Raw genomic sequence first — 24646 nt, forward strand, 5'->3', positions numbered from 1 at the left:
AAAAAAAATGAATGAGCCTCCTACTTCATACAATCTGCAAAAAAATAACACAAAATGGATCATACACCTAAAAGTAAGGGCTAGAACTATGAAACTCTTAGAAGGAAACATAGGAATAAATCTTCATAACCCTGGATTAGGCCAAGATATCTTATATATGACACCAAACCCAAAAGTGACAAAAGGAAAAATAAATTGGACTTCATCAATATTATTTTTGTGTGTGTTTCAAAGGACACCAGTAAGAAAGTGAAAAGACATCCCACAGAATGGAAGAAAATTTTGCAAACCCGACATCTGATGAGAGACTTATATCCAAAACATTAATACATAAAGAACTCTTACAACTCAACAATAAAAGGACAAATAATCTAATTAAAAAATAAAAAAAGATGGCCAAGTATGGTGGCTCACGCCTGTAATCCCAGCACTTTGGGAGGCCAAGGTGGGCAGATCACCTGAGGTCAGGAGTTTGAGTCCAGCCTGGCCAACATAGTGAAACCCCATCTCTACTAAAAAAAAAAAAAAAATTAGCCAAGCATGTTTGCAGCGCCTGTAATTCCAGCTACTCCAGAGGCTGAGGCACAAGAATCATTTGAACCTGGGAGGCAGAGGTTGCAGTGAGCCAAGATCACACCACTGCACTCCAGCCTGGGTGACAGAGTGAGTCTCTGCCTCAAAAAAAAAAAAAAGACCAAAGAAGATATTTCACCAAAAAGATATTCAAATGGCCAATAAGCACATGAAAAGATGCTCAACATCGTTATTCATTAGAGAATTGCAAATCAAAACCACAGTAACACGCCACTTCAAATCTATTAGGATTATTAAAAGATAGGCAATAACAAGTGTCAGTGAAAACACAGAGAACCTGGAAGCTTCACAGACTGCCGATGGGATTGTAAAATGATGCAACCACTTTGGAAAACAGTTTGATGGTTCCTCAAAATGCTAAACATAGAATTACCAAACGATGCAGCAATTCTACAACTAGGTATTTACCCAAGAGAATTTAAAACATATGTTCACACCAAAACTTGTACATGAATGCTCATAGAAGCATTATTCAAAATAGTCAAAAAGGGGAACACAAATATCTATCAACTGATGAATGAATGAACAAAATGTGGCATATCCACACAATGCAATATTATCTATCCAGCCATAAAAATGAATGAAGAGGCCAGGCGCGGTGGCTCATACCTGTAATCCTAGCACTTTGGGAGGCCAAGGTGGGCAAATCACCTGAGGTCAGGAGTTCAAGACCAGCCTGCCCAACGTAGTGAAACCCTGTCTCTACTAAAAACACAAAAATTAGCCAGGTGTTGATGGGTGCGTGCCTGTAGCTCTAGCTACTCAGGAGGCTGAGGCAGGAAAATCTCTTGAACCTGGGAGGCAGAGGTTGCAGTGAGCCAAGATCACACCATTGCACTCCAGCCTGGGCAACGGGAGCGAACTCTGTACTCAAAAAAAAAAAAAAAAAAGTAATGAAAAACTGATACATGCTACAACCTAAATGAACATTTGGCTCAATTGTACCCACAAGAGTTTAATTTATGGAGGTAACCAAGTGACTACACAGAGGTCCATGCCACTGAAAGAAGGCTTTTATGACCTACAGCTCCTGACAGGAGGGGATGCCAGGCCATGTAGGTCCACACGGGGAAGCACCGATTTTGGGCAGGAGGCAGAAGGGTGAGGGAAAAGCCAGGGCCAGAGACTTTATTGTGTTTTCTGCAGGAAAGGCAAGACAGGGTAGGGTTAAACAGTTGAGGACTGGCTAGCGTAAATAATTTTGCCAGGCTTTAGAGCATAGGGGCTGTCAGCTAGTTGCCTGGTGCCTGTCGCTGGGTTGATTGAGGGCAGGGGAATATTAGCTTGGTGTGAGAGTTGGATAAAGAAGACCGCTGATTCGTTTGCAAATGAAAGGTGTTCTCCTGGGCCAGGCCTTGGCAATCTCTATGAACTGGCTCACTCTGGGAGGGGCAGTACCTCCCAGTCAGCCAGGCCATGAATAACAAGATATCAAGATTATAGAAAATATAGTTAATCCAGTAGGCCCGTTATGAATGAATGCCCAATAGACAAATACAGAATCTAAGAAAACACAGAATCACCTTGAAAACATTATGTAAGTAGAAGAAACCTGTCACAAAAGACCCCATATTGCATCCTTCCATTCATATGCCATGTCTAGAGGAGGAAAATCCATCCACACAAAATGGAAAGCAGCATTTGCCAGAAGCAGGGGAGTGGGGAGAGTGGAGTGGACTGCTAATGGGTGGAGGGTTCCTTTTTGGGGTAATGAAAATGTCCTAAAGTTAGATATGGAGATGGTCACACAACTCTGTGAATAAACTAAAAAAAAAAAAAAAAAAAATTGAATTTTACATTGTAAAGCGGTAGAGTTTCATGTATGTGAATTACATAAAATGAAGACAGACAACCCAATGTCCATCAACTGATGACTGGATACTCAAAATGTGGTATACCCATACAATGGGAATCTTTTATGCAATAAAAAGAAACGAAATACTGATATATGCTTCAACATAGATGAACCTTGAAATGATGACGCTATGTGAAAGAAGCTAGTCACAAAAGGCCACATGCTGTTCAATTCCATTTAGAAGAAATGTCTGAAATCTATAGAGACGGAAGTGTGATGGATGCCAGGAGTTAGGGGCTTGGAAAAAATGGAGAGTGAGTGCTAATGGGTATGGAGTTTCTTGGGGGGATGATGAAAATGTTCTACAATTGATTGTGGTAATGGTTGCACAGCTCTGTGAATGTCCCCAAAACCTTTGTGCACTTTAAATGGATGACTTATATGGCAGTTGTTTTAAAAAAAAGACAAAAGAAGAGAGTTGGTCAATACTATTAATTACAAACAGTACATCCATAGAAGAAAAGTGCAGCCTCTGCTACCTAACAGGTCTCTGGTCTGTCTCAGATTTTGTAGCTAAAGATGAGGATTCGTGCAAGATCTCACACTTAATCCAGCAAGTAAGAGAGTGACTCTCGACGTCTAAGCAGCGGAATAACACCGCAAAAGTCCCCTTAGCAAGACTATTCTGAGTTAAGCACAGGGCAGAGTGAAGCGAGGCAAAGCTGGGAGCAGGAGCACCAGCGATGAAGCTGTTGCCGGTCACCCAGGCACAGGATGGTGGCTCAGAAATAAAAATGAAAGATGAATTGGAAAAGTGAGGAGGTGGCTGACTTTTCCTCCTGGAGGAGGCTGACTACATGGAAAGAGAAAGATGTGCCAAAAATGATCCCTGTGGCTGAGAGCTCGGGGGAATCGAAAGACTGGGCTGCCCCCGACAGTTAAAGAGAAACCAGAAAGCATGAGAATCACGGCCCAGTTGAGGGCCCGTGGTCCGGGAATCAGAACAACTTCATGAATGAGAATCCAGACATGGCTCGATTCCTAAGGTCCTTCAAAATCGTTTCAAGCAGCTTACTGAACAAAAACCACTAGGAAAGTTATATGGGCGGCAGGTTTGCAGGGACTGGAGAAAACTAGCTATATTAAATTGGGATATCCAGTGATCTCCAGGGAACCTAAGATTGGAAAATGAGTAACAAATTGGGGCTAGGGCTAAATACTTAGTAGTCATTTGTAGATTTTAAAAAATACTAAAAAGTGAACTTTCTAAGGAAGTACTAGAGTAAGAACAGAGAAAATTAAACATTAAGTAATGTTCTACCTCCTGTTTACCAGGCGCTGTACTAGGAGATTTTTTTTTTAATGATTAGAATGTAGACCTTTCTAGAGTTTTGTAGACTGGTGAAGACAAGGTCGAGTATGAACAAGAATCTCTGGAACACAGAAAATGAAAGAATTTTGCCTAGAGAGTTTCTTGGGATTGAGGATTAGGAAGAAAGAGGAAATCAAGTTGGGAAAGATGAGTAGACTTCAAAGAACGAGAAGGCACTCAACAATTTCAAAAGGGGAGAACTGGGACCTCCCAGTTTGATCAGAAGGCAATAGCAGGGGAAGTGTTTCAATAATATTTTGAAAAAGTGTTTTTTGTTTGTTTGTTTGTTTTGAGAGAGAGAGAGAGAGTCTCACTCTGTCAGCCAGGCTGGAGTGCAGTGGCACGATCTCGGCTCACTGCAACCTCCTCCTCCACCTCCCTGGTTCAAGCAATTCATCTGCCTCAACCTCCCAAATAGCTGGGATTACAGGCGCCCACCACCATGCCCTGCTCCTTTTTGTATTTCTAGTAGAGATGGGGTTTTGCCATGTTGGCCAGGCTGGTCTCAAACTCCTGACCTCAAGCAATCCGCCCACCTCAGCCTCCCAAAGTGCTGGGATTACAGGCATAAGCCACCGCGCCCGGCCCTAAAAAGCTTTTGAAAGGGAAAGACGGAAGTTGTCTTCAAATACATCGAGTTAGCCCTTCAATGTAAATAAGGAAAAAACTGTATATTACATATCTCAAGAGAAAATATACATTTGTGTTGCCTCTTCCTAGAACCAATGGAAGAAATCATGAGATTCTCAGTGAATAGGATAAAGACCGTTCTAACCATTGGAGCTCTCCAATGATGGAATGGCTTTTCCGGGAGAGCATGCTCTGGTCCTTGAAAGGAGACAGTTTCTATGGACAGGTTAGTGGCCAGCTGGTAGAGATGACACAAAGAAATTCACACACCAGGGAGGGAGGAAGCCGATTGAGCTCTAAACTCAGTTCAAAGCTGGATTCCAGATGATGGGAGGCAGAGTTGGTGGGAAATAATGTGGTTTTCATAGGTGGACTGTCCATTCAGAGAATCTGTTCAGCACTGGTGGTAGAGGGATGGCAGCTGTAAGGGGCGAAGTGAGTGACTGATGGTCTCTCTTCCCTCCACTGCCCCAATTCAGAGGTCTGGAGACATAAAGACTAAAGAAAAAGGTAGACAGAAGCTAATTTAAGGGAGTGAGATTTCAAGTGAAGTTAAGGATCCACATCTTCTGAGAGTTTAGCACAGGCTGAGCCAGGGATTTTGAGGCTGAACTGTCTCAGTGGACAACCTCCAGGTCCTCTGCATCTTCCAGTATAAGGAACTGGGAGGTTACCAGCGGAAATAGGAGGCCAGGGGAGGGAACTGAGGACTTACACAGAGAGGAAACAGAGACTCACTAGCCAGGAGGACATCTAAACAAATGGATATAAAGTGAGACTGAAATAAAGAGCGCGCAGGACTTTCCGTCAAACAAGTGCAGTAGGCAGTGTCTGCGACTTTGTCTCCCCCTGCTGAGCCAAGAGGTATGAATGGCCTGCTATGGGGAAACTGTTTTCACAGGGCAAGCACTGCATCTTTGGGAAGGAAAACATAACCAATGGTATAAAAATCTTCTCTCTCACAACCACCACGACCCTGCAGCATTAAAGAAGCTGGTAAAAAGTGACATGGCTGGGCCACAGCTCAAGACCAGATGCATGTGGAAGGGGACAGCAAAGGGGACAGCACTGGGCACCCCATGGCCACTCTTGCCAGGCTTTTCTCTGAAAGCTTCTTCCCTTCACCACTGATCCAACCCCTTTACCCAGAGGCTGTGCCAATGGTCTCTCACGGATTGCAGAGACTGGGGCTGGGAGGGTGGGGGCGGGAGTTGGCCTTAGTTTAACTTACTTAGGGATCCTTCCTCCGGTCATGACACAAGCTTGCTTCTCAAAAGATCTGTTGGTCAGGTGCGGTGGTGCACGCCTATAATCTGAGCACTTTGGGAGACCGAGGCAGGTGGATCACCTGAGGTCAGGAGTTTGAGATCAGCTTGGGTAACACAGTGAAACCCTGTCTCTACCAAAAACACAAAAATTAGCCAGGCATGGTGGCAAACGCCTGTAATCCCAGCTACTCTGGAGGCTGAGGCATAAGAATCGCTTGAACCCAGGAGGCAGAGGCTGCAATGAGCTGAGATTGCACCACTGCACTCCAGCCTGGGCAACACAGCGAGATTCTGTCTTAAAAAAAAAAAAAAAAAACTGTTAAGGGGGATTATGTGGCTCTACACTCTCTCCAAGAGCTTGTTCACAGAATAATCTCTTTTTGGACCCTGAGTAGAACCAATAAAAGTAAAACCCACCAGGGGCATGTGGGGAAGGAGCGCTCTCTGCTGCCAGTACTTTGGTCACTACTCTTGTCCCTCCCAGCCCCGCCTTCCTGGCTCCAGAATGGTTGCTCTTTATTTTATAACCCCATTAACATCTTCATTCGTCATTCCAGGACATAGAGGCCAGTTACGTCTGCTATTTGTTAGGTACTATTTTTTAATGGATATCAACTGCAGTGCTGTTAGGTTCCTGAGACTTTCCATGGTGAACCTAAGAAAACAAGCACAATACTAAATAAATAAACAAATGCACATACACACACACAAAAATCTAGGAGTGTAGTACCCTAATGTCATTCTGTAGGGTGTGATAATAACTACTAAACAAGGTAAAGTCCTTTGAAGTCCTCAGATGAAAGGTTTTACCTAAATACAATTATCCCATTAAATCCAAAAGAACATTCCTGTCCAACAGGGTAGCCCTTTTATCTGTGTTTCTCTGCCGATGAATTTCTGAGATGACAGCTTCCTGTGCCACAGTGATAAAGGGGACTGAAAACAGTTTCCAACAATTTTGCTACTTTTTATTTAATTCCTGAAAGGACAAAAAGAAAAAAAACATTCCTTAAACAGAGGGCAAGAACAAGCAGTAAAAAGCTGACCAATGGCATTTTAGAAGCAACAATCTCATTCAAGGTTAATTCAACATTTGTTAGAAAGAGGGGTGCCCGAGCAGGGACCCAAGGCAGACCTGGGTCAGCCAGGCCCGTGAAACAGTCACACCTCCGCTGACTGTACAGACACAGAATCGGGGAGAAACACCAGCGAGGCAGTTTATGAAGTGGATGCTGCAACTCTTAGACTCAAACAGAAGATGCGGGAAAAAGACTACAGAGGTGCTGTTTAAAAAGGCAAACCTAAGCCGGGTGCGGTGGCTCACGCCTGTAATCCCAGCACTTTGGGAGGTCAAGGTGGGTGGATCACCTGAGGTCAGGAGTTCAAGACCAGCATGGGCAACATGGTGAAACCCCATCTCTATTGAAAATACAAAATTAGCCAGGTGTGGTGCCAGGCACCTCCCAGCTACTCAGGAGGCTGAGGCAGGAGAATCGCTTGAACCCAGGAGGTGGAGGTTGCAGTGAGCTGAGATCATGCCACTGCACTCTAGCCTGGGCGACAAGAGCAAAACTCCGTCTCAAAAAAAATAAATAAATAAAAAGGCAAATGTAGTACAGAAGGCCCCCTAGAGAGAGGCTAAGACCCCAGGGCAAGGCCAGTCAGCCAGGGTGGCCTGGACATCCATGTAGGGCCACAGCCCAACAGCAGGAACGGGGCGCAGGTGGTTTCCACACAAAGGTGCAGGTCTGACAATTCTGCTCACCTTTGGGACCCTGGCCCTAGAGAAAGATGAGAACTGGCCGCCCAATTTACACCTTGGTAGTAAGCCTAGGGGAAGAGTCAGTTTAAGGAGAGGCCGCATGGCAGAAAAAAAAGCCACTGAAGTTAAATTTTAAAAACTGGGTTTTAATTTAGTCCTAGTTCTGTTATTTAGATGATTTGACTCCCAGCAAGCCACTTACCCTCTCTGAATCTTGGTTCTCACATGTAAACTACAGAACCATCTGCGGACCTCAGACTGTGTAAGGGAGAAAACAGAGTGGTGAACGGAACAGCAGTTTTTAAAGATGCATCCACCTATGAAGCATTATTTCACTAACGGCTGAAAGACCACACCTCGGGTGTCCAGGTACAGAACTTTTCGAGTATGATTTGATTAACTATGCAGCATGCATATGTTCTTACTTCCAAAAAGCCATACAGTAACAAATCATTGTCACGTTGCATATAACACACACACACGCACACACAAATATAAAACCACTGAAGTGATTTGTATTATCTATGAATCTATGATCATGTATATGTAAATATCAGTATTTCACTTTTTTTTTTTTTTTTTGAGATGGAGTCTTGCTCTCTTGCCCAGACTGGAGTGCAGTGGTGCAATCTTGGCTCACTGCAGCCTCCGCCTCCTGAGTTGAAGTGATTCTCCTGCCTCAGCCTCTTGAGTAGCTGGGATTATAGGCGCCAACCACCACACCAAGCTAAATTTTTGTATTTTTAGTAGAAACAGGGTTTCACCACATTGGCCAGGCTGGTCTTGAACTCCTAACCTCAAGTGACCTACCCGCCTCGGACTCCCAAAGTGCTGGGTTTACAGGCATGAGCCATCATGCCCAGCCGGTATTTCACATTTAATTTGATTTATTCTAGACATAAGCGGAAACAAACTTTATGTCACCAGAAATGGCCTAAGGAAAAGCACAAGGAGATGACATTGACTCTAAAGGCACAGAAGCAGCAAGGTGAGAAGGAACATCAGCCAGTGGTGATGAAACAGCTGCTGTGTCCTGGGCCAGGGTGCTGACTCCTGTGACTCTCACAGTTTAATTGAGGAAATGACAACTTAGCCAGAAACAATAGAGAACAAAATAAGGCAATAAAACCAATCAGCCTGGGGCAGACTGTGTGGTCTAAGGATAAGGGCTCTCAAGAGAGGTTTCCAGGAGGAAAACAGCATTACTAGTAGGGTTATCAGGAAAAGATTCATGGAGGTGGGCAACGAAGGGGACTATGAGGGATGAAGAGAGTTTGAATGCTTGGAAGGGACAGGCCAAGTAAAAACACACAGCAGGAATAAAGGCAGCAGTTTGAATAACATGGAGATTTGTACTGGACCAAAAGAGCTCACTGTTTGCTGCCACTGACCCCTCAGGGAGAGCTGGCAAGGCTGCCAAGAGCCAGAGGAGAGGAGACTGCACTCAAAAGCCACGTAGTCCGAGAACCTGGGCAGCGCCGACAGTCTGCGGCCATTAATTGCAGGCGTGCAGCGTCCTGTGTAAAGCAGGTGGCGGGGCAGTATGCAGGGTCAGGGAGGAACTTTGCCCTGGCCTGCTCTGCCCACACTCCACTCTCCAATCTTCCTCCCACCCTTCCCAACACACTCCACATTTATTCTGCACCAACCATGCGAGGAGCTGGGCACTGCAGAAAAACAGCAGCCGTCTCCTTGGGGAGTTAGATACAAAAATAGGGAAGACAGAAACAGCTAAGCACCAAATAAGCAACACTGACATGACCACCAAGGGAAGGAGAGATGGTAGAGAAGGAAGGGCTAGCATGGCTGGTTGGGAAAGGTTCCTCAGATGAGATGGTGCTTGGCCAAGCCTTGAGGGAAAATTAAGATTCACGAAGCTGGGAGCAAAAAAGGGGTATTAAAGAGAGGTGTCAATCAAGACAAGAAGGTATGAATATGAATGCACAACTTCCCTTGCAGTGAGTAAACAAGCTAGCTGGTCTGACGCTGCAGAAGGTTCGCTGCAGAAGGTTCGTGTAGACAGGCAATGGGAGGGTCAATACAGAAAGTGAGTGAAACTGAACTCTGCAGAATCTCAGTCCCAGGTACTTGATTCTCTTGACCAAGGTTTCGAACTTTGTAGTCCAACGATGAGCTTCAAGCTTTGGCCCATGAACATCCAATAAGAAAACTGCGAATATTTTTTCATATAAGCATTTCAATCTGGGAGACGTTAAGTGGCTTTCAGATTCTCAAAAGGGGTTACGACCTAAAGAATTGAAAACGATTAATGCAGCAAACTGGCAGAGTGGTCTGTGTGGGGAGGGGAGAAGGGGCTGGGATTATATAAGTCGAGTCCAGTCCCCTCCCCTGAGACCGGCTGTTCTTAACTACGCACCAGACAGTCATTAACAAACAGATGTCATTCCTCTCTTTGGTGGCTTCTTGTTCAATAAGTACTTGATGAGGTTACTGGTAGATTACAAAAGTAGCTCATCAGGGAAAGTAGAAAGGAAACCAGCACAGGGGGAACAGAGGAGAGAACCCAGGAAAAGGGATAGTCGGTAAGAAGATTCGATAAATTAAAATGCCAGAGAAGCCAAAGAAGAAAAAGTCCTGGGAAAGATGAAGTGGTTACAGGTGTCAAGCACAAATACGGGATGAGGGGGCAAAAAAATCTCAAAATTCAATGACCCTCAATGCTGTAGGGTGATGAGAGGCCAGAGGCTAGAGATACGGGGTCCAAACTAGGGCACTCGGAGAGCAAAAGGAAGTACCATTGATAACTACGGTGAATGACAGGCATACACCAGGACTGTCCTGGGCCAACAGATAGGTAGCTACCTAGTTGAGGAGGAAATGAGTAGCATAGACGGGAAGGCAGCAGATGCTGTCTATTAACTCAAATAACTTAGCTGCAAAAAGAAAACTAGGACATTAGTGAGAAAAGCCCAGTAGGGAAAAGAAAAGGCTTTACCATGTATTGATTTGGGAGGCAGGAGGACTTCTGGAGGTTTTGAAGAAGGGGGTTGGGTGCGGTGGCTCATGCCAGTAATCCCAGCACTTTGGGAGGCCGAGGTGGGTAGATCACTTGAGCCCAGGTGTTAGACACCAGCCTGGGAAACACAGCGAAATCCCTTCTCTACAAAAAAAAATTTTTTTAATTAGCTGAGTATGGTGGTGTGCACCTGTAGCCCTAGCTACTCAGAGTGGGGCTAAGGTGGCAGAATTGCTTGAGCCCAGGAGGTTGAGGCTGCAGTGAGCTATGATCGCGCCACTGCGCTCCAGCCTGGGTGACAGAGCAAGACCCTGTCTCAAAAAAGAAAAAAAAAGAGAGCAGGGGGAGGGAAAAGGGAAGGGGCGCAAAGGGCTGAGAGCATTGCACATTCTCCATCCCACGGAACATCATGAGGCACAGCAGCTCCTCCAGTACTGCTGCAGGCATGCTGACTGTGGCACTCTGGTTCCTCGGAACCAGGAAAGGACGGAATAGCAGGAGTGGTGAGAGACATTTCCTCCTTTGAAACTGTAAGAAAAAAAAAACACCTTCTGAAAAGAAAAGGCAGACCGCAGCATTTGACTTCAGCCTAGTGAGCATCGGAGATCTGGCTGTGAGGAAAGGATGCATTTTCAAATTAGCTTTCACTATGGCTTTCTCTTCCCTTTTCGAGGGAGAAGATATTAAGAAAATAAAGCAAACTCTTAGATGTTCATTAAAGTTAAATCCTGGTTGGGCGCAGTGGCTCACGCCTGTAATCCCAGCAATTTGGGAGGCCAAGGCAGGTGGATCACTTGAGGAGTTAGAGACCAGCCTGACCAACATGGCAAAGCCCTATCTCTACTAAAGATACAAAAATTAGCCGGACATGGTGGCATGCACCTGTAGTCCCAGCTACTTGGGAGGCTGAGGCAGGAGAATCGCTTGAACCCAGGAGGTGGAGGTTGCAGTGAGCCGAGATTGCACCAGTGCACTCCAGACTGGGCAACAGAGTAAGACTCCATCTCAAAAAAAAAAAAAAGTTAAATCCTGTGCAGATTGGCAAAACTAGAATAAGGGAATATATCCTTATTTCATGTTGTCCAGTGCTGAGCATTTATTTGTAATTTCATTTTAGGCAGGGCCCAGTGGCTCATGCCTGTTATCCCAGCACTTGGGGAGGCCAAGGTGGGAGGATTGCTTCAGCCCAGGAGTTCAAGACCAGCCAGGTAACAGTGAGACTTCATCTCTACAGAAAATAAAAAGACTAAAAATAATTAGCCGGGCATGGTGGCACACGGTAAGCTACTTGGGAGGCTAGTCCCAGCTCCTTGGGAGCTGAGGCAGGAGGATCACTTTTGACTCCAGGAGGTCGAGGCTGCAGTGAGCCATGATCGTGCCATTGCACTCCAGCCTGGGTGACAGAGCGAGACTCTTGTCTCAAAAAAAATCAAAAAATGGTTTTATTTCAGTACAACTCGGGGGCCACAGAAACGTCAGGGAACAGTCACCAATCTAAGGTTCAACTGGGTAAGAAAACACTGGCTGGCGTGGGGACACAAAGATGGGACCACACCCACAGTGCAGCTGGAAGGGAAACTGAACCAAACGCCAGTCAAGAGGTTCAATGAGAAAACAGACGGCCCTTAACTTACAACCGGGCAATTCATCCAAACGGAGCACAGTCTTCCATAGTAGGAAAGGGCAAGTTTTCACAGAACAGATGGAAATGAAGCCACTCCAGCACCTCGGGTGAAGGAGCAGGTGACTCAGCAATGCTGTGGGTTAGCGTGGGCTCACCCGGGAGCGCTCAGTATCAGGAAACATTAGGGCACTGATCGCATTCTAAATCTCAGCACTCACGGTATATACATTTAAATATCGAAACGGAGGTTCATTATAAAAGTCAGTTTATTTCCCCTTTCTGTGTTTCGTATTTTCCCTTTTTGTCAGTAAATGAGCAATACACTGATTGGAAATCTGCATGATTAAATAATATTAACAAGTTCATAAACACACCCCATATCAGAGTATAAAGCAAGAGGTTGAAAAATATTCCCTAACCCAATGCAAATTAGGTGTCCCTCAAAATTACACATTCTCCTCCTAGCTTGCTTGTATAATTTAAAATATATACATATACAGAATGATCTTAAAATATTGATAACTAGTATGGAATTCACAGCCCTGAAGAGATATACTCCTCGTTTTTCTAAAGAACGGACACCTCTCAGGCCCCAGTAATCCATTCATGTGATTCAATGTCACGTACAGTCAGTCCTCGGCTTCTGCTTTTTGGACTTTACAATGGTGCGAAATGGTTGCAATTTCGACATAATGTACAGGATTCAATAAATTACATGATATATTCAACACTTGATTATAAAACAGAGTTTGTGTTAGATGATTCTGCCCGACTGTGGGCAATTCTAAGTGTTCTGAGTACATTTAGGGTGGGCGAGGCTAAGCTGTGGCGTTCGGTAGGTCAGGGGTATTAGATGCATTTGACTTCCAATCGGTTTACTGGGACGTAACCCCATCGTAAGTCAGAGCATCCGTGCTTGACACTTACTAGAACGAAACATCTTTCCCTTTTCTCTAATTCTAGTCCTCAGCTGAGGTAACTCCGGGAACCCGGTTGTGCCAGAGATCAATCCTCTAAAAATAGACTAAGCAGATTAGCTTCCTAGAGGATCCTAAAGTTCCCAGACAACACATCTGGGGTGGAGTTGCTTCGGCTGCGAGTTACACGTCGGAGTGTTCGAGATAACTGATGCACCTTATGGTCCTTGAAAGGAAGACTAAATACTTCCAGGAGTCAAAGTTAATTTGAATGAAGATGGAGGAGAGCAGTTGACAAGAATTTGAAGATATTCATGCTTCTAGGGCTGCATGACTTTTAGATCAGACACAGAGTGACTGAGCCAATCAACGGGCATGTAGCGTGATTCTTCCCACCACAGTGAACAGACGGATTCTTTGTCCAAGGCAGGCTGGCAGCTCGGTCCAGCTTGAGCATTTGGTCGGGATTTGATGCTTCAAAGATGAGCCACTCTCTATAAACTCATTATCAAAGCAAAATGCAATGATCTCTTCCATTTGTGGAACACATCACCAACACAAACCACGGGTGGCTGTGCCTCCCATTCACTCCATTTTTGAGGCTAGAGAAAGTTCAAGTCCAAAACAACAGTTAAGGTTAAAATGCTAAACCTCAACGGGCCACACAAAGATGCTGGCAGAGTCAGAGGTCACTCGGCACATTCATGAAACAACAAAAATCATCAACAATAATTCCTGTAGTGTAGAAAACTCGCGCAGCCTTCACCGCTGGTCAGCATCTCGGGTGGCTGGCAGTGTTGAGAGAGGCCTGACAATCCAAGGTCAGGCTGGTGGCTCCTAGACAAACCCAAATTAGGGCAGATTTGAAGCCCCAACGGTCCTGATGTGGCTGACGTTGTTCTTTCTGTCTTGCAGGCACCAGTCACTCCCTTAATATGTGAGCCTGTCTCCTTCGCACGAGAGAGAATATTTCCCTCACTATTAATGGCGAGATAAACACAATTGTACAACTTGTCTGTGAAGAGAAAATAGTATTAAAAATGCAACAACAATTTACTTCTGTTAGAGCGTCATGTTTTGAACGTAACAATGGATTTGGACAATTACATTCACTTTGACTTCATACAAAGGTAACGTTTAATCGTCAATGAATTAGAAAATGATTTTGAAAATTATGGCTAATACTACAAAACACTTAACATCACATTTCAGTTGCCAAAAAAAGAACAACACATACAAATAATTTGCCATAGGCAGAGCAGAGAACTGAGACCAGAGGCTCAGATTAAAACGATGATCCTTATAATAAAGTTTTCTTTCTACTACAATTCCTAGTATGATCACATCAGAAAGTTCATCACAAGATACTTCCCTCTACTTAGCATGGGTGTCAGAAATGGGCCGGGTGCGGTGGCTCAAGCCTGTAATCCCAGCACTTTGGGAGGCCGAGACGGGCGGATCACGAGGTCAGGAGATCAAGACCATCCTGGCTAACACGATAAAACCCCGTCTCTACTAAAAAATACAAAAAACTAGCTGGGCGATTTGGCGGGCGCCTGTAGTCCCAGCTACTTGGGAGGCTGAGGCAGGAGAATGGCCTAAACCCAGGAGGCGGAGCTTGCAGTGAGCTGAGATCCGGCCACTGCACTCCAGCCTGGGCGCGAGACTCCGTCTCAAAAAAAAAAAAAAAAAAAAGAAATGGAACACAAGTTACATGGCCCAGTCTTTGGAAGCTAGAAGGGAATTAGATAAAAGCTCCAAGGTATTCCTGGAGCTGGACTATCCCGAGAATCCTTGACCACAGCAAGAGGACAGCTGCCTGGAGTAGGGGTGGTGGCTGTCTTCAATCACAGTGCCCTGGATTTGAGGACAGGATACTGAATGTGTCCCTGGTGCCTTCCACACTCTCAGGTAGACCTGTCTTGAGCACTGTCCCACCAATAACGTGCCTCAGTATGTCACAGCTCATAACAGAGAGTAACATTTTAAAAGCACAAAGCCTCAGGAGTTTCAGACCAGCCTGGACAACATGGTGAAACCCCCTCTAGGAAAAATTCAAACAGTTACCAAGGCATGGTGGCACACACCTCTAGTCCCAGCTAATCAGGAGGCTGAGGTGGGAGGACCACCTGAGCCCGGGATCACCTGAGCCCAGGAGGTCAAGGCTGTAGTGAGCTGTGATCGTGCCACTGCACTCCAGCCTGGGTGACAGAATGAGACCGTCTCAAAAAAATAAATAAAAAAAATAAACAACGACTTATTCTTTATTGGTTATTTGCAAGAAAGCAGAGAATCCCAGCCAAGAATGTCTAGGGCAACATAAGTATTTCCTCAAGAAACTATCACCATTTTAGAACCGGGAAACATGACAGTGTTAATTACAGCAATGCTTCTCTTTTAACTCAGTGTTGCTTGGTGTACATTGTAATTTACTTCAGAATTCCTAAATTACATTCAGCAGATAGAGAGTGGCCTAGAAGAGTATACTGATTAGGGGCTGGTGATACTTTAAGTAAGTCTCTTCTTGTTTTTCTGAAATCATAAATGGCAATATTCATTAGACTCAGGTCAAGAGCAAACTGAGAGCCTTTTTCTTCCTTAAAAAGCAGAATGTGAGGTCAGGCGCAGTGGCTCATGCCTGTAATCCCAGCACTTTGCGAGGCCAAGTCGGGTGGATCACCTGAGGTCGTCAGAAGTTCGAGACCAGCCTGGCCAATATGGTGAAACGCCATCTCTATTAAAAATACAAAAATTAGCCGGGCGTGGTGGCTGGTGCCTGTAATCCCAGCTATTCAGGAGGCTAAGGTGGGAGAATCGCTTGACCCAGGAGGTAGGGGCTGCAGTGAGCCGAGATCATGCCACCACACTTTAGCCTGGGCAACAGAGCAAGACTGCCTCAGAAAAAAAAGACGAAGAAAGAAGAAAGAAGAAAAAAGAAAAAGAAGAAAGAAGAAGAAGAAGAAGAAGGTGTCTTTCAGACTAATAAAATGTTACTTTTCACAAAGGAGCCTTTAAAAGCAATCAGCAATTCTGCTGAAGAAGTGACTTAAGTAAATGCTTTGAACTTAATTAATAGAAAAATGACTTTTTTTTTTTAAAGGGGCACCTACTTACCATGAGAATGAAAAAGTAGAAAACCCACATCCATCCTAGCTTGTCCCGGATCAGAGACACTAAATACTGAAAGGGAGAAAAAAAAATTACAATATAATTCTTTATAAATTTATAAAAGGAAGCAGCTAAAAAGTAGATTAAACATGGCTATTTTAGAAAATAAGAAGGGGACACAGGATTTTTATGTTTTGCAGTTTACACAGCTCTTCCACATACATGTGCCTGCTGTGATTAATGGCCCATTTAAGCATGCAGAGTCTAAATGGAAAAACCGTATGGTAGAAGTTGTCAGTTCAGAAGGTTTATTTATTTATTTATTTATTGGCTATTTTTTGGGACGGAGTCTTGCTCTGTCGCCCAGGCTGGAGGGCAGTGGCGCAATCTCGGCTCACTGCAAGCTCCGCCTCCCAGGTTCACGCCATTCTCCTGCCTCAGTCTCCCGCGTAGCTGGGACTACAGGCGCCTGCCACCACACCAGGCTAATTTTTTTGTATTTTTAGTAGAGACGGTGTTTCACTGTGTTTACCAGGATGGTCTCGATCTCCTGACCTTATGACCTGCCCGCCTCAGCCTCCCACAGTGCTGGGATTACAGGCGTGAGCCACCGCACCGGCCCAGAAGGTTTATTTTATTCACTTTGCTATTTAGAGAGGAAGATGAACATCCGCAAGCTACTCCCACTTAATCATGCTTTCTTCCAATGAAAGGTACTATAATTGATGCCTCAAAAAGAGTTGGTCTTTAAGTATGCCACTCATTTTCCAGTTATGCTGTTTGCTCACAGTGTTGCTGTACTACCTTTGCAGCCTACAGCATATCCATTTACTTTTTCAATTACTGAAAAGGATCTAATTGCACTTATTTAACCCATTTTCTTTTTTTCTCTTATTATGGTAAGATATAACTTACATAACATTTGCCATGTTAATCTTTTTTTTCTTTTCTTTTCTTTTTTTTTGAGATGGAGTCTCCCTCTGTTGCCCAGGCTGGAGTGCAGTGGCGTGATTTCGGCTCACTGCAAGCTCTACCTCCTGGGTTCATGCCGTTCTCCTGCCTCAGCCTCCCAAGTAGCTGGGACTACAGGCGCCTGCCACCACGCCCAGCTAATTTTTTGTATTTTTAGTAGAGCCAGGTGTTAGCCAAGGATGGTCTCGATCTCCTGACCTCGTGATCCACCCACCTTGGGCTCCCAAAGTGCTGGGATTACAGGCGTAAGTCACCGCGCCCAGCCCATTTTAAACATTTTTAAGTGTATAATCCAGTGGTATCAGTTACATTAATAATGTCGTACAACCATCACCACTATCTATTTCCAAACTTTTTCATCATCCAAATAGAAACTCTGTTCCTATTAAGAAATTAACTGCCCATCACCCCAGCTCCTGCTAACCTCTTCTTTCTGGTTCCATGAATTGGCCTATGCTAGATATTTCATGTAAATGGAATCATAGTATTTGTCCTTTTATGTCTGGAATGTTTAGCATAATGCTTTCAGGGTAGACTACATTGGAACTTCACTCCTTTTTTTTTGGAGATGGAGTCTTGCTCTGTTGCCTAGGCTGGAGTGCAGCGGGCAATCTCTGCTCGCTGCAACCTCTGTCTCCCAAGTTCCAGCAATTCTCCTGTCTCAGCCTCCCAAGTAGCTGGGATTACAGGCCTGAGCCAGCATACTCGGCTAATTTTTGTATTTTTAGTACAGATGAAGTTTTACCACGTTGCCCAGGCTGGTCTGGAACTCCTGACCTCAAGTGATCCACCCACCTCGGCCTCCCAAAGTGCTGGGATTACAGGTGTGAGCCATGGTGCCCGGCCCCCAGTTTTCAATCTTTTGGGAAATACCTAGGAGTGGAATTGCTGGGTCATATGGTAATTCTATTTAAATTTTTTTGAAGAAGCACCGAAGTATTTTTCACAGAAGCTGCATCATTTTGCATTCCCACCAGCAATGCAGGGCTTCAATTTCTGCACATCCTCACCAACACCAGTCACCTTTCCTGGTTTTTAATTACAGCCATCATAGTAAGTATGAAGTCACAGCTCACTGTGTTTTTGATTTGCATTTTCCTAATGACTAAGGATGTTGAGACTTTTCACGTGCTTATTGGTCATTTGTACATATTTGTCATGAAGATTTGTCCCTATGTTTTCTTCTATGAGTTTTACAATTTTAAGTTCTTAAAGTTAGGCCTTTAATTCATTTTGAGGTAATTTCTGCATATGAGGTAAGAGTCCAACCTCATTCTTTTTTTTTTTTCTTTCCTCCCCCACTCCTCAGCTCCAACTTCATTCTTTTCATGTGGATATCCAGTTTTCCCAATACTGTTTATTGAGAGACCATCCTTTCTCCATTGAATGGTCCTGGCACCCTTGTCAAAAATCAGTTTGGCCACAGGCACAAAAGGGTAACATTCTTTGATCACATTATTACTGAAATGTACATGTGAAAAAAGTTAATGCAGAATGACTATGTGATTTATGTTAGATCACATCATGTGAAGCAAAAAAGAGGTCTAATCATCCATTAAAGGAAGCACAGGGGTGCTCCAAACTCTGACTGCAACTTTATCTCTTTTTTTTTTTTAAGACAGGGTCTTGGCCTGGCTCATGCCTGTAATCCTAGCACTTTGAGAGGCCAAGGCAGGAGGATCACTTCAGCCCAGGAGTTTGAGACCAGTCTGGGCAACGTGGTGAAACCCCATCTCTACAAAAAAAAAATACAAAAATTTACTGGGCGTGGTGGTGTGTACCTGCAGCCCAATCTACTTGGGAGGCTGAGGTGGGACGATCGCTTGAGTCCCAGAAGGCAGAGGTTGCAGTGAGCCAAGATCCTGCCACTGCACTCCAGCCTGGGCGACAGAGTCAGACGCTGTCCCCCCCCCCAAAAAAAAAAGAGAGAGAGAGACAGGGTCTGGCTCTGTCACCCAGGCTGGAGTGGAGAGTGGTGTGATCATGGCTCACTGCAGCCTTGACTTCCCAGGCTCAAGCAATCCTCCCATCTCAGCCTCCTAAGTAGTTGGGACAGGCACATACCACCATGCCCAGCTCACTTTTTATTTTTTGTAGAGATGAGGGTTTCACTGTGTTGCTTGGGCTGGTCTTGAACTCCTAGCCTCAAGCAATCCTCCTGCCTTGGCCTCCCAAAGTGCTGGGTTTACCGGCATGAGCCACCACACCCAGCCTCATGTACAAGTTTTAATGTGGACATACATTCTCATTTCTCTTGGGCAGATACCGCAATTTAATCTTACTGAACCCCTAGTATGTGTCAAAAAAAGCACTAAGCATTGGGTATGCAAAGACGAAGGAAATAAGCACAGCACCTGTCACGGTGTACCCCTTTACACCGTGACAGGTGCCTACTAGAGGACCGCATCAACTACTATGGCAACCTGAAGGAGAAACAATTCTTTACTTGGGAAGTCAGGGAAAGATGGGGGCAACAAAGTTATTCAGGGTAGATTAGTACACTGGCTAAGGACAGGACGGATAGAGTTTAACGCTAAGTCACAGAGTTTGGGACTTCACCCCTTAAGCAATGGGAAATCATTCAAAACTCAACATGGAAGAGGAATGAGTAAAGCTAACAGTGATTCACTCCGGATGTGCTTCCCCGACCATGAAGGTCAGTCTAGGACCCAAGTTCACAGTGAGGGATCTGGATACTGGCAGGTGAGGCAATCTAAATAAAAGTAAACTCTGAAATACTCATTATAATCCACCCATTTAGTTAGTGAAGAAAACATTCGAAACGAAGGATAACTTAAAATAATCTAATGTCAGAAAAGGATGCCCAATGTAGCCACTCTCTACCCCAAAGAGGAAAACATCTGAACTGACGGCTGGAGCGTTTTTCAATTCCCACCCCAGAGCACGATCAGGTAAGTACAGTTTTCAAGTCTTTGCTAAGGTTTTTGTTTCTTTGGGGTTTTTTTTGCCCTTTAGTCTTATAATCAAATATGCTAAGCATATCAAGCATTCATTCCACAAGTAATGTCTACCGTGTGCCAGGCACTGTTCTCGGTACTAAGGGGGCAGAAGAACATACAACAAAATGCCGCACTCAGGAAGCTCATGGTAAGTGGGAGGGACAGACATTAACAAGCGCATATAGACTATTAAAATACAGCTAGGTAGTCAAAGTACTAACATGGCTTCCTTTACCTCAATACTTGTCTCTCATTAACCACTAGCAATCAGACATCAGCAATTCACCCCCATCAAGCAAGTAACAATAATTGTCAAGGCTATTAATGACCTCCTAGATGTCAAAACTAAGAGCCTAAGAGACAAATCCTTCAGTTCTCCTTCTCCTGACCTCTCTACATCCATGACCTTACTAATGCCTTCTCAAACACAGTTCCCTTGACTACAGCTTACTCTGCTGCCTTCCTCTTTCTTTGACCACTGGGCATTCCCTGAGGCTCGGCCAACATTCTCTTTCCCCATTAAATGGTTCATTCACTTCCACAGGTTCAACTATTTTTATCCATACAGATGACTCTCAAATCCATCTTTTAGCGAAATTAGTACTCTACAATCTGTAGTGGTATATCCTGGAAGAGGCATGACTCATTACTGTGCCAGAAAAGAAGTGTCTGTCCCAGAGAAAGCCTGAATTTATGCCAAAAAAAAAAAAAAGGTCAATGTAAATAGTTCTAAGTATAGTAGGCCAATCTCAGTGTAGGGATCTCACACATCCGAGCGTGGAAGAATCACCAAGAAGGCTTGTTGAAAATACAGATCTGTAGGTTCTAACTCCGCGGGTCTGTAGTACGCTTGGTGTTCTGTACTTTAATGAGTGCCCCAGATGATTCTGATACCAGACACTTATGGGCCACTCTTTGAGATACAGTCAGAGAGTTTTGGACACACAGGAAGCAGCGCAAGTGATTCAGAAGCAGCTGCAGAGTCCATGGCCATGTCTGGTGGGGCCCAGGAAGGAACGTGTATGCAGTAGAGTGTCTGGGAGAGGGAGACAGGAGACAGCAATGGTGGGGTCCACATGCCAGGTGGGGATAACAAGAAGCGCCCCTGGCCATGGAACACTAAGTTCAGCCTGGAAAGAAAGAAGGGGGTGGTGGGCTGGGGCAGAAGGATCTGTCTGTCTTAGGAGGTCTTAGCTTATTTGCAGACAGGAAGAATCTAGAAGTGTAAGTAGAAAAAAGGAACTTAAAAAAATGGAGAGTTCTTCCACATTAGGAGGCATCAGCTGGTCCTGAGAGGAGATGGAAGTCCTTGGGCTCTCGGAACAGTGTTCTACAGCACAAGAGTGCCACCTACTGAGGCCCAGAGCGCAGGTTCACGTTCAGGCGCCTTTGAGGGAAGACATTAGAATCCCAGCCCCTCTCCTGTTCTCTCACCTGGCCCACGGCAGCTCCAATGCTCCCCGAACCATCAACAATTCCTGTGACAGTGGCCAAGGCCTCACTGCTCCCTTGGATGAGCTCCTGGCGACCCAAGTCCGCGGAAATAGCAGAACTAATCATATTAGAAGGTCCACCAATAAAAAATCCTGAAGTCACAAACAGAACAGGTTCTTATTAAAACACAATTCACAACCACTAGCAATCTACTGCATAAGGCAAAATAATACCCCGATAGTTTTCTTAATATGTTGGACAGACGTGGAAAAAAAAGGAAACCCCCAGACAGTATCATTTTCAAACTATTAATAGTTAACATCCATGTTCCTGAAATCTCTTCTTGAATTATGTGACACTCTAGTATATTTTATAGAACCCAAAGATACAAAAATATAGTGAAACACATAGCCTTTCTAATCCTGTGAAGTTTACATTCATTAATAACAATTGCACTAGCTTGTCAAATAAATTCCATTATGGTAGAGTTGCATCATATGATCTTTCTACACAAATTCAACCAGGAATACTGAAAAAAGGAAAAAGAGCAAAGAGGAAAAAGCCACTGAAATGGAGCAGGTGACGCTATCTGCCACTGCTCTCAGTGAGGCTGCCCATGAATCAGGCATGGGATGGCCCAAGTGAATCTGTTCTCACTGCTGGAATCAGTTCCATGGACCCCAAGCAGAATGAGCAGCTCACTCTGCCAAGCACGATCTAAAGTTTAAAATAAGTAACTTTTCTGGCTGGGCGCAGTGGCTCATGCCTGTAATCTCAGCACTTTGAGGGGCTGAGGTGGGCAGATAACCCAAAGTCAGGAGTTCGAGACCAGCCTGGGCAACATGGTGAAACACTGTCTCTACTAAAAATACGAAAATTAGCTGGGCGTGGTGGCAGGCGCCTGTAATCCCAGCTACTCAGGAGGCTGAGGCAGAAGAATCACTTGAATCCAGGAGGTGGAGGTTGCAGTTAGCTGAGATCACACCACTGCATTCCCGTCTGTGTGACAAGAGCAAGACTCCTTCTCAAAAATAAAAATAAAATAAGTTTAAAATAAGTAATTTTTCTGACTGGGGATGGTGGCTCATGCCTGTAATCCCAGCATTTTGGGAGGCTAAGGCAGGTGGATCACCTGAGGTCAAGAGTTTGAGACCAGCCTGGGCAACATGGTGAAACCCTGTCTCTACTAAAAATACAAAAATTAGCCGGGCATGATGGTGCATGCCTATATTACCAGCTACTCAGGAGGCTGAGGCAGGAGAATCGCTTGAACCCAGGAGGTGGAGGTTGTAGTGAGCTGAGACTGTGCCACTACACTCCAGCCTGGGCAACAAAGCAAGATTCTGTCTCAATAAATAAATAATAAATAAAATAAGTAATTTTTCTATAACATCGTCCCTAAATGCACCCAACTATTCTATCTAGTGCTCAAGTGACAAAATGCGGACCGACTCCAACACAGGAGGAGACACGAGCTATTGTGGATTTTTTTGAAAGCTCGTGAATTGGTCTCGCACGTGGCATCTTTCTAAGTCACTTCTAGAAATAAGAGCAGAAGCTGGGACAGTAATCAAAAATCTTAGAAAATCTGCCGGGTGCGGTGGCTCACGCCTGTAATCCCAGCACTTTGGGAGGCCGAGACGGGTGGATCACGAGGTCAGGAGATCGAGACCATCCTGGCTAACACAGTGAAACCGCATCTCTACTAAAAATACAAAAAATTAGCCGGGCGTGGTGGCGGGCGCCTGTGGTCCCAGCTACTCGGTAGGTTGAGGCAGGAGAATGGCATGAACCCGGGAGGCGGAGCTTGCAGTGAGCCAAGATCGCGCCACTGCACTCCAGCCTGGGTGACAGAGCGAGACTCCATTTCAAAAAAAAAAAAAATCTTAGGAAAATTTCTGTCAATAGGGACTGCTTCTGTCACAATAGGACTGAGGAGGTGATGTAAGAAAGAGCAGAGAAAAAGAATCTGGAAAAGGAGACATCTTTCCTTCTAAAATTTGAATTCTCTGTAATTAAGGTTTCGGTACTACTCAAATTGAGGGAGAAAACAGTTTCCCTTTTCCTCTGAATTGACAGAGTAGCAGAAGCACGGTGGAGCAGAGCTGTGGGCCGCACCTGTAACAGTCATCAGAAGGGCATTGATGGCCTTATCGTTTGGAGAACCTGTGAGGGAAGACACAGACAAACCACAGTAACTTAAAAAGCAGACCCCACGTGCCTCTGCCAACAGTACGCAAAGATCTGAATCTCCGCGACCTCACAAATCACTCCCAGAGATAACAAAGAGACACAACTCTCTCTGCTTCTTTCAACTCTGATTTGTAACGTCTGCCTCTTGCTGGTGCTCAAGCTAACGAGACTTCTAAAAGCTAAAGAAAAGCTCTACTCCTGTCTCAGCAGCATCTTAAGGGACATATACCAAACCTACTAATTACCATCTTTCCGCTTTTGAAACCTGTTCCCTTTTTATTGTTTTATTGGCTATAATGCCATGTCTCTGGAGCCTCCCCCAAACAAAGCATATACACTCCCAAGCAAGCTTTTAAGCAAATTAACAAAGCAAAAGAGATGTCAGTTTCCTCCCAAGACAAATAAAACGATGTGATGACAGGTTTCCCAGGCATTCACAGGACAATGCAAAGGTGGCATATCAGGCCTTGAAGCTGGTCTCCAGGCTCTCCCTAGCACTGGTCACTGATTCCAGACAAATGCCTTATTCCTACCAGACTAGGGAAGCAAAGGAATTCGTAATTGCAAAGGAATACTCACGACTATACCCGACAAGGGACCCAACTGCCAGAAGCAGACTCAGGGCAAGAACCGGCGCTCTCTTCTGTAGTACGTCAGAGATGAAGCCTTGCAAAGTTCCACCTTCAAGCACAGAGTGTCAAGCAATCAAAATCACTTCTAATTTAGCTCGTTCACCTGAGGTGTGCTCCCCATTGGCCCTCTAGTCTCACTGGCAGCAGCCTAACACTGGTCTATCAAAAAATGTGGCTGGGCCGGGCGCGGTGGCTCACGCCTGTAATCTCAGCAGTTTGGGAGGCCGAGGTGGGCAGATCACAAGGTCAGGAGATAGAGACCATCCTGGCCAACACGGTGAAACCCTCTCTCTACTAAAAATACAAAAAAAATTAGCCAGGCATGGTGGTGGGCGCCTGTAGTCCCAGCTACTCGGGAGGCTGAGGCAGGAGAATGGCGTGAACCCGGGAGGCGGAGCTTGCAGTGAG

At 44.9% G+C, this 24646-nt stretch overlaps 1 protein-coding gene across 1 annotated transcript in view; it reads right to left on the reverse strand.

Annotated features, from left to right (window-relative positions):
- Positions 1-13122: 13122 nt before the first annotated feature.
- SLC37A3 (solute carrier family 37, member 3) overlaps positions 13123-24646 on the reverse strand; it is a 73221-nt gene continuing 61697 nt past the window's right edge. Inside the window, exons 11-15 of the mRNA XM_011941285.1 lie at positions 24186-24287; positions 23532-23579; positions 21414-21565; positions 16054-16119; positions 13123-13954 (exon numbers count right to left, since the gene is read on the reverse strand). Of these exons, the coding sequence (XP_011796675.1) occupies positions 13862-13954; positions 16054-16119; positions 21414-21565; positions 23532-23579; positions 24186-24287 (461 nt within the window). The 3' untranslated portion in view covers positions 13123-13861. The remainder of the gene's footprint in view (positions 13955-16053; positions 16120-21413; positions 21566-23531; positions 23580-24185; positions 24288-24646) is intronic.

The sequence above is a fragment of the Colobus angolensis genome, unplaced genomic scaffold (assembly GCF_000951035.1).
Source record: "Colobus angolensis palliatus isolate OR3802 unplaced genomic scaffold, Cang.pa_1.0 Scaffold2, whole genome shotgun sequence".
NCBI classification, from domain to species: domain Eukaryota; kingdom Metazoa; phylum Chordata; class Mammalia; order Primates; family Cercopithecidae; genus Colobus; species Colobus angolensis.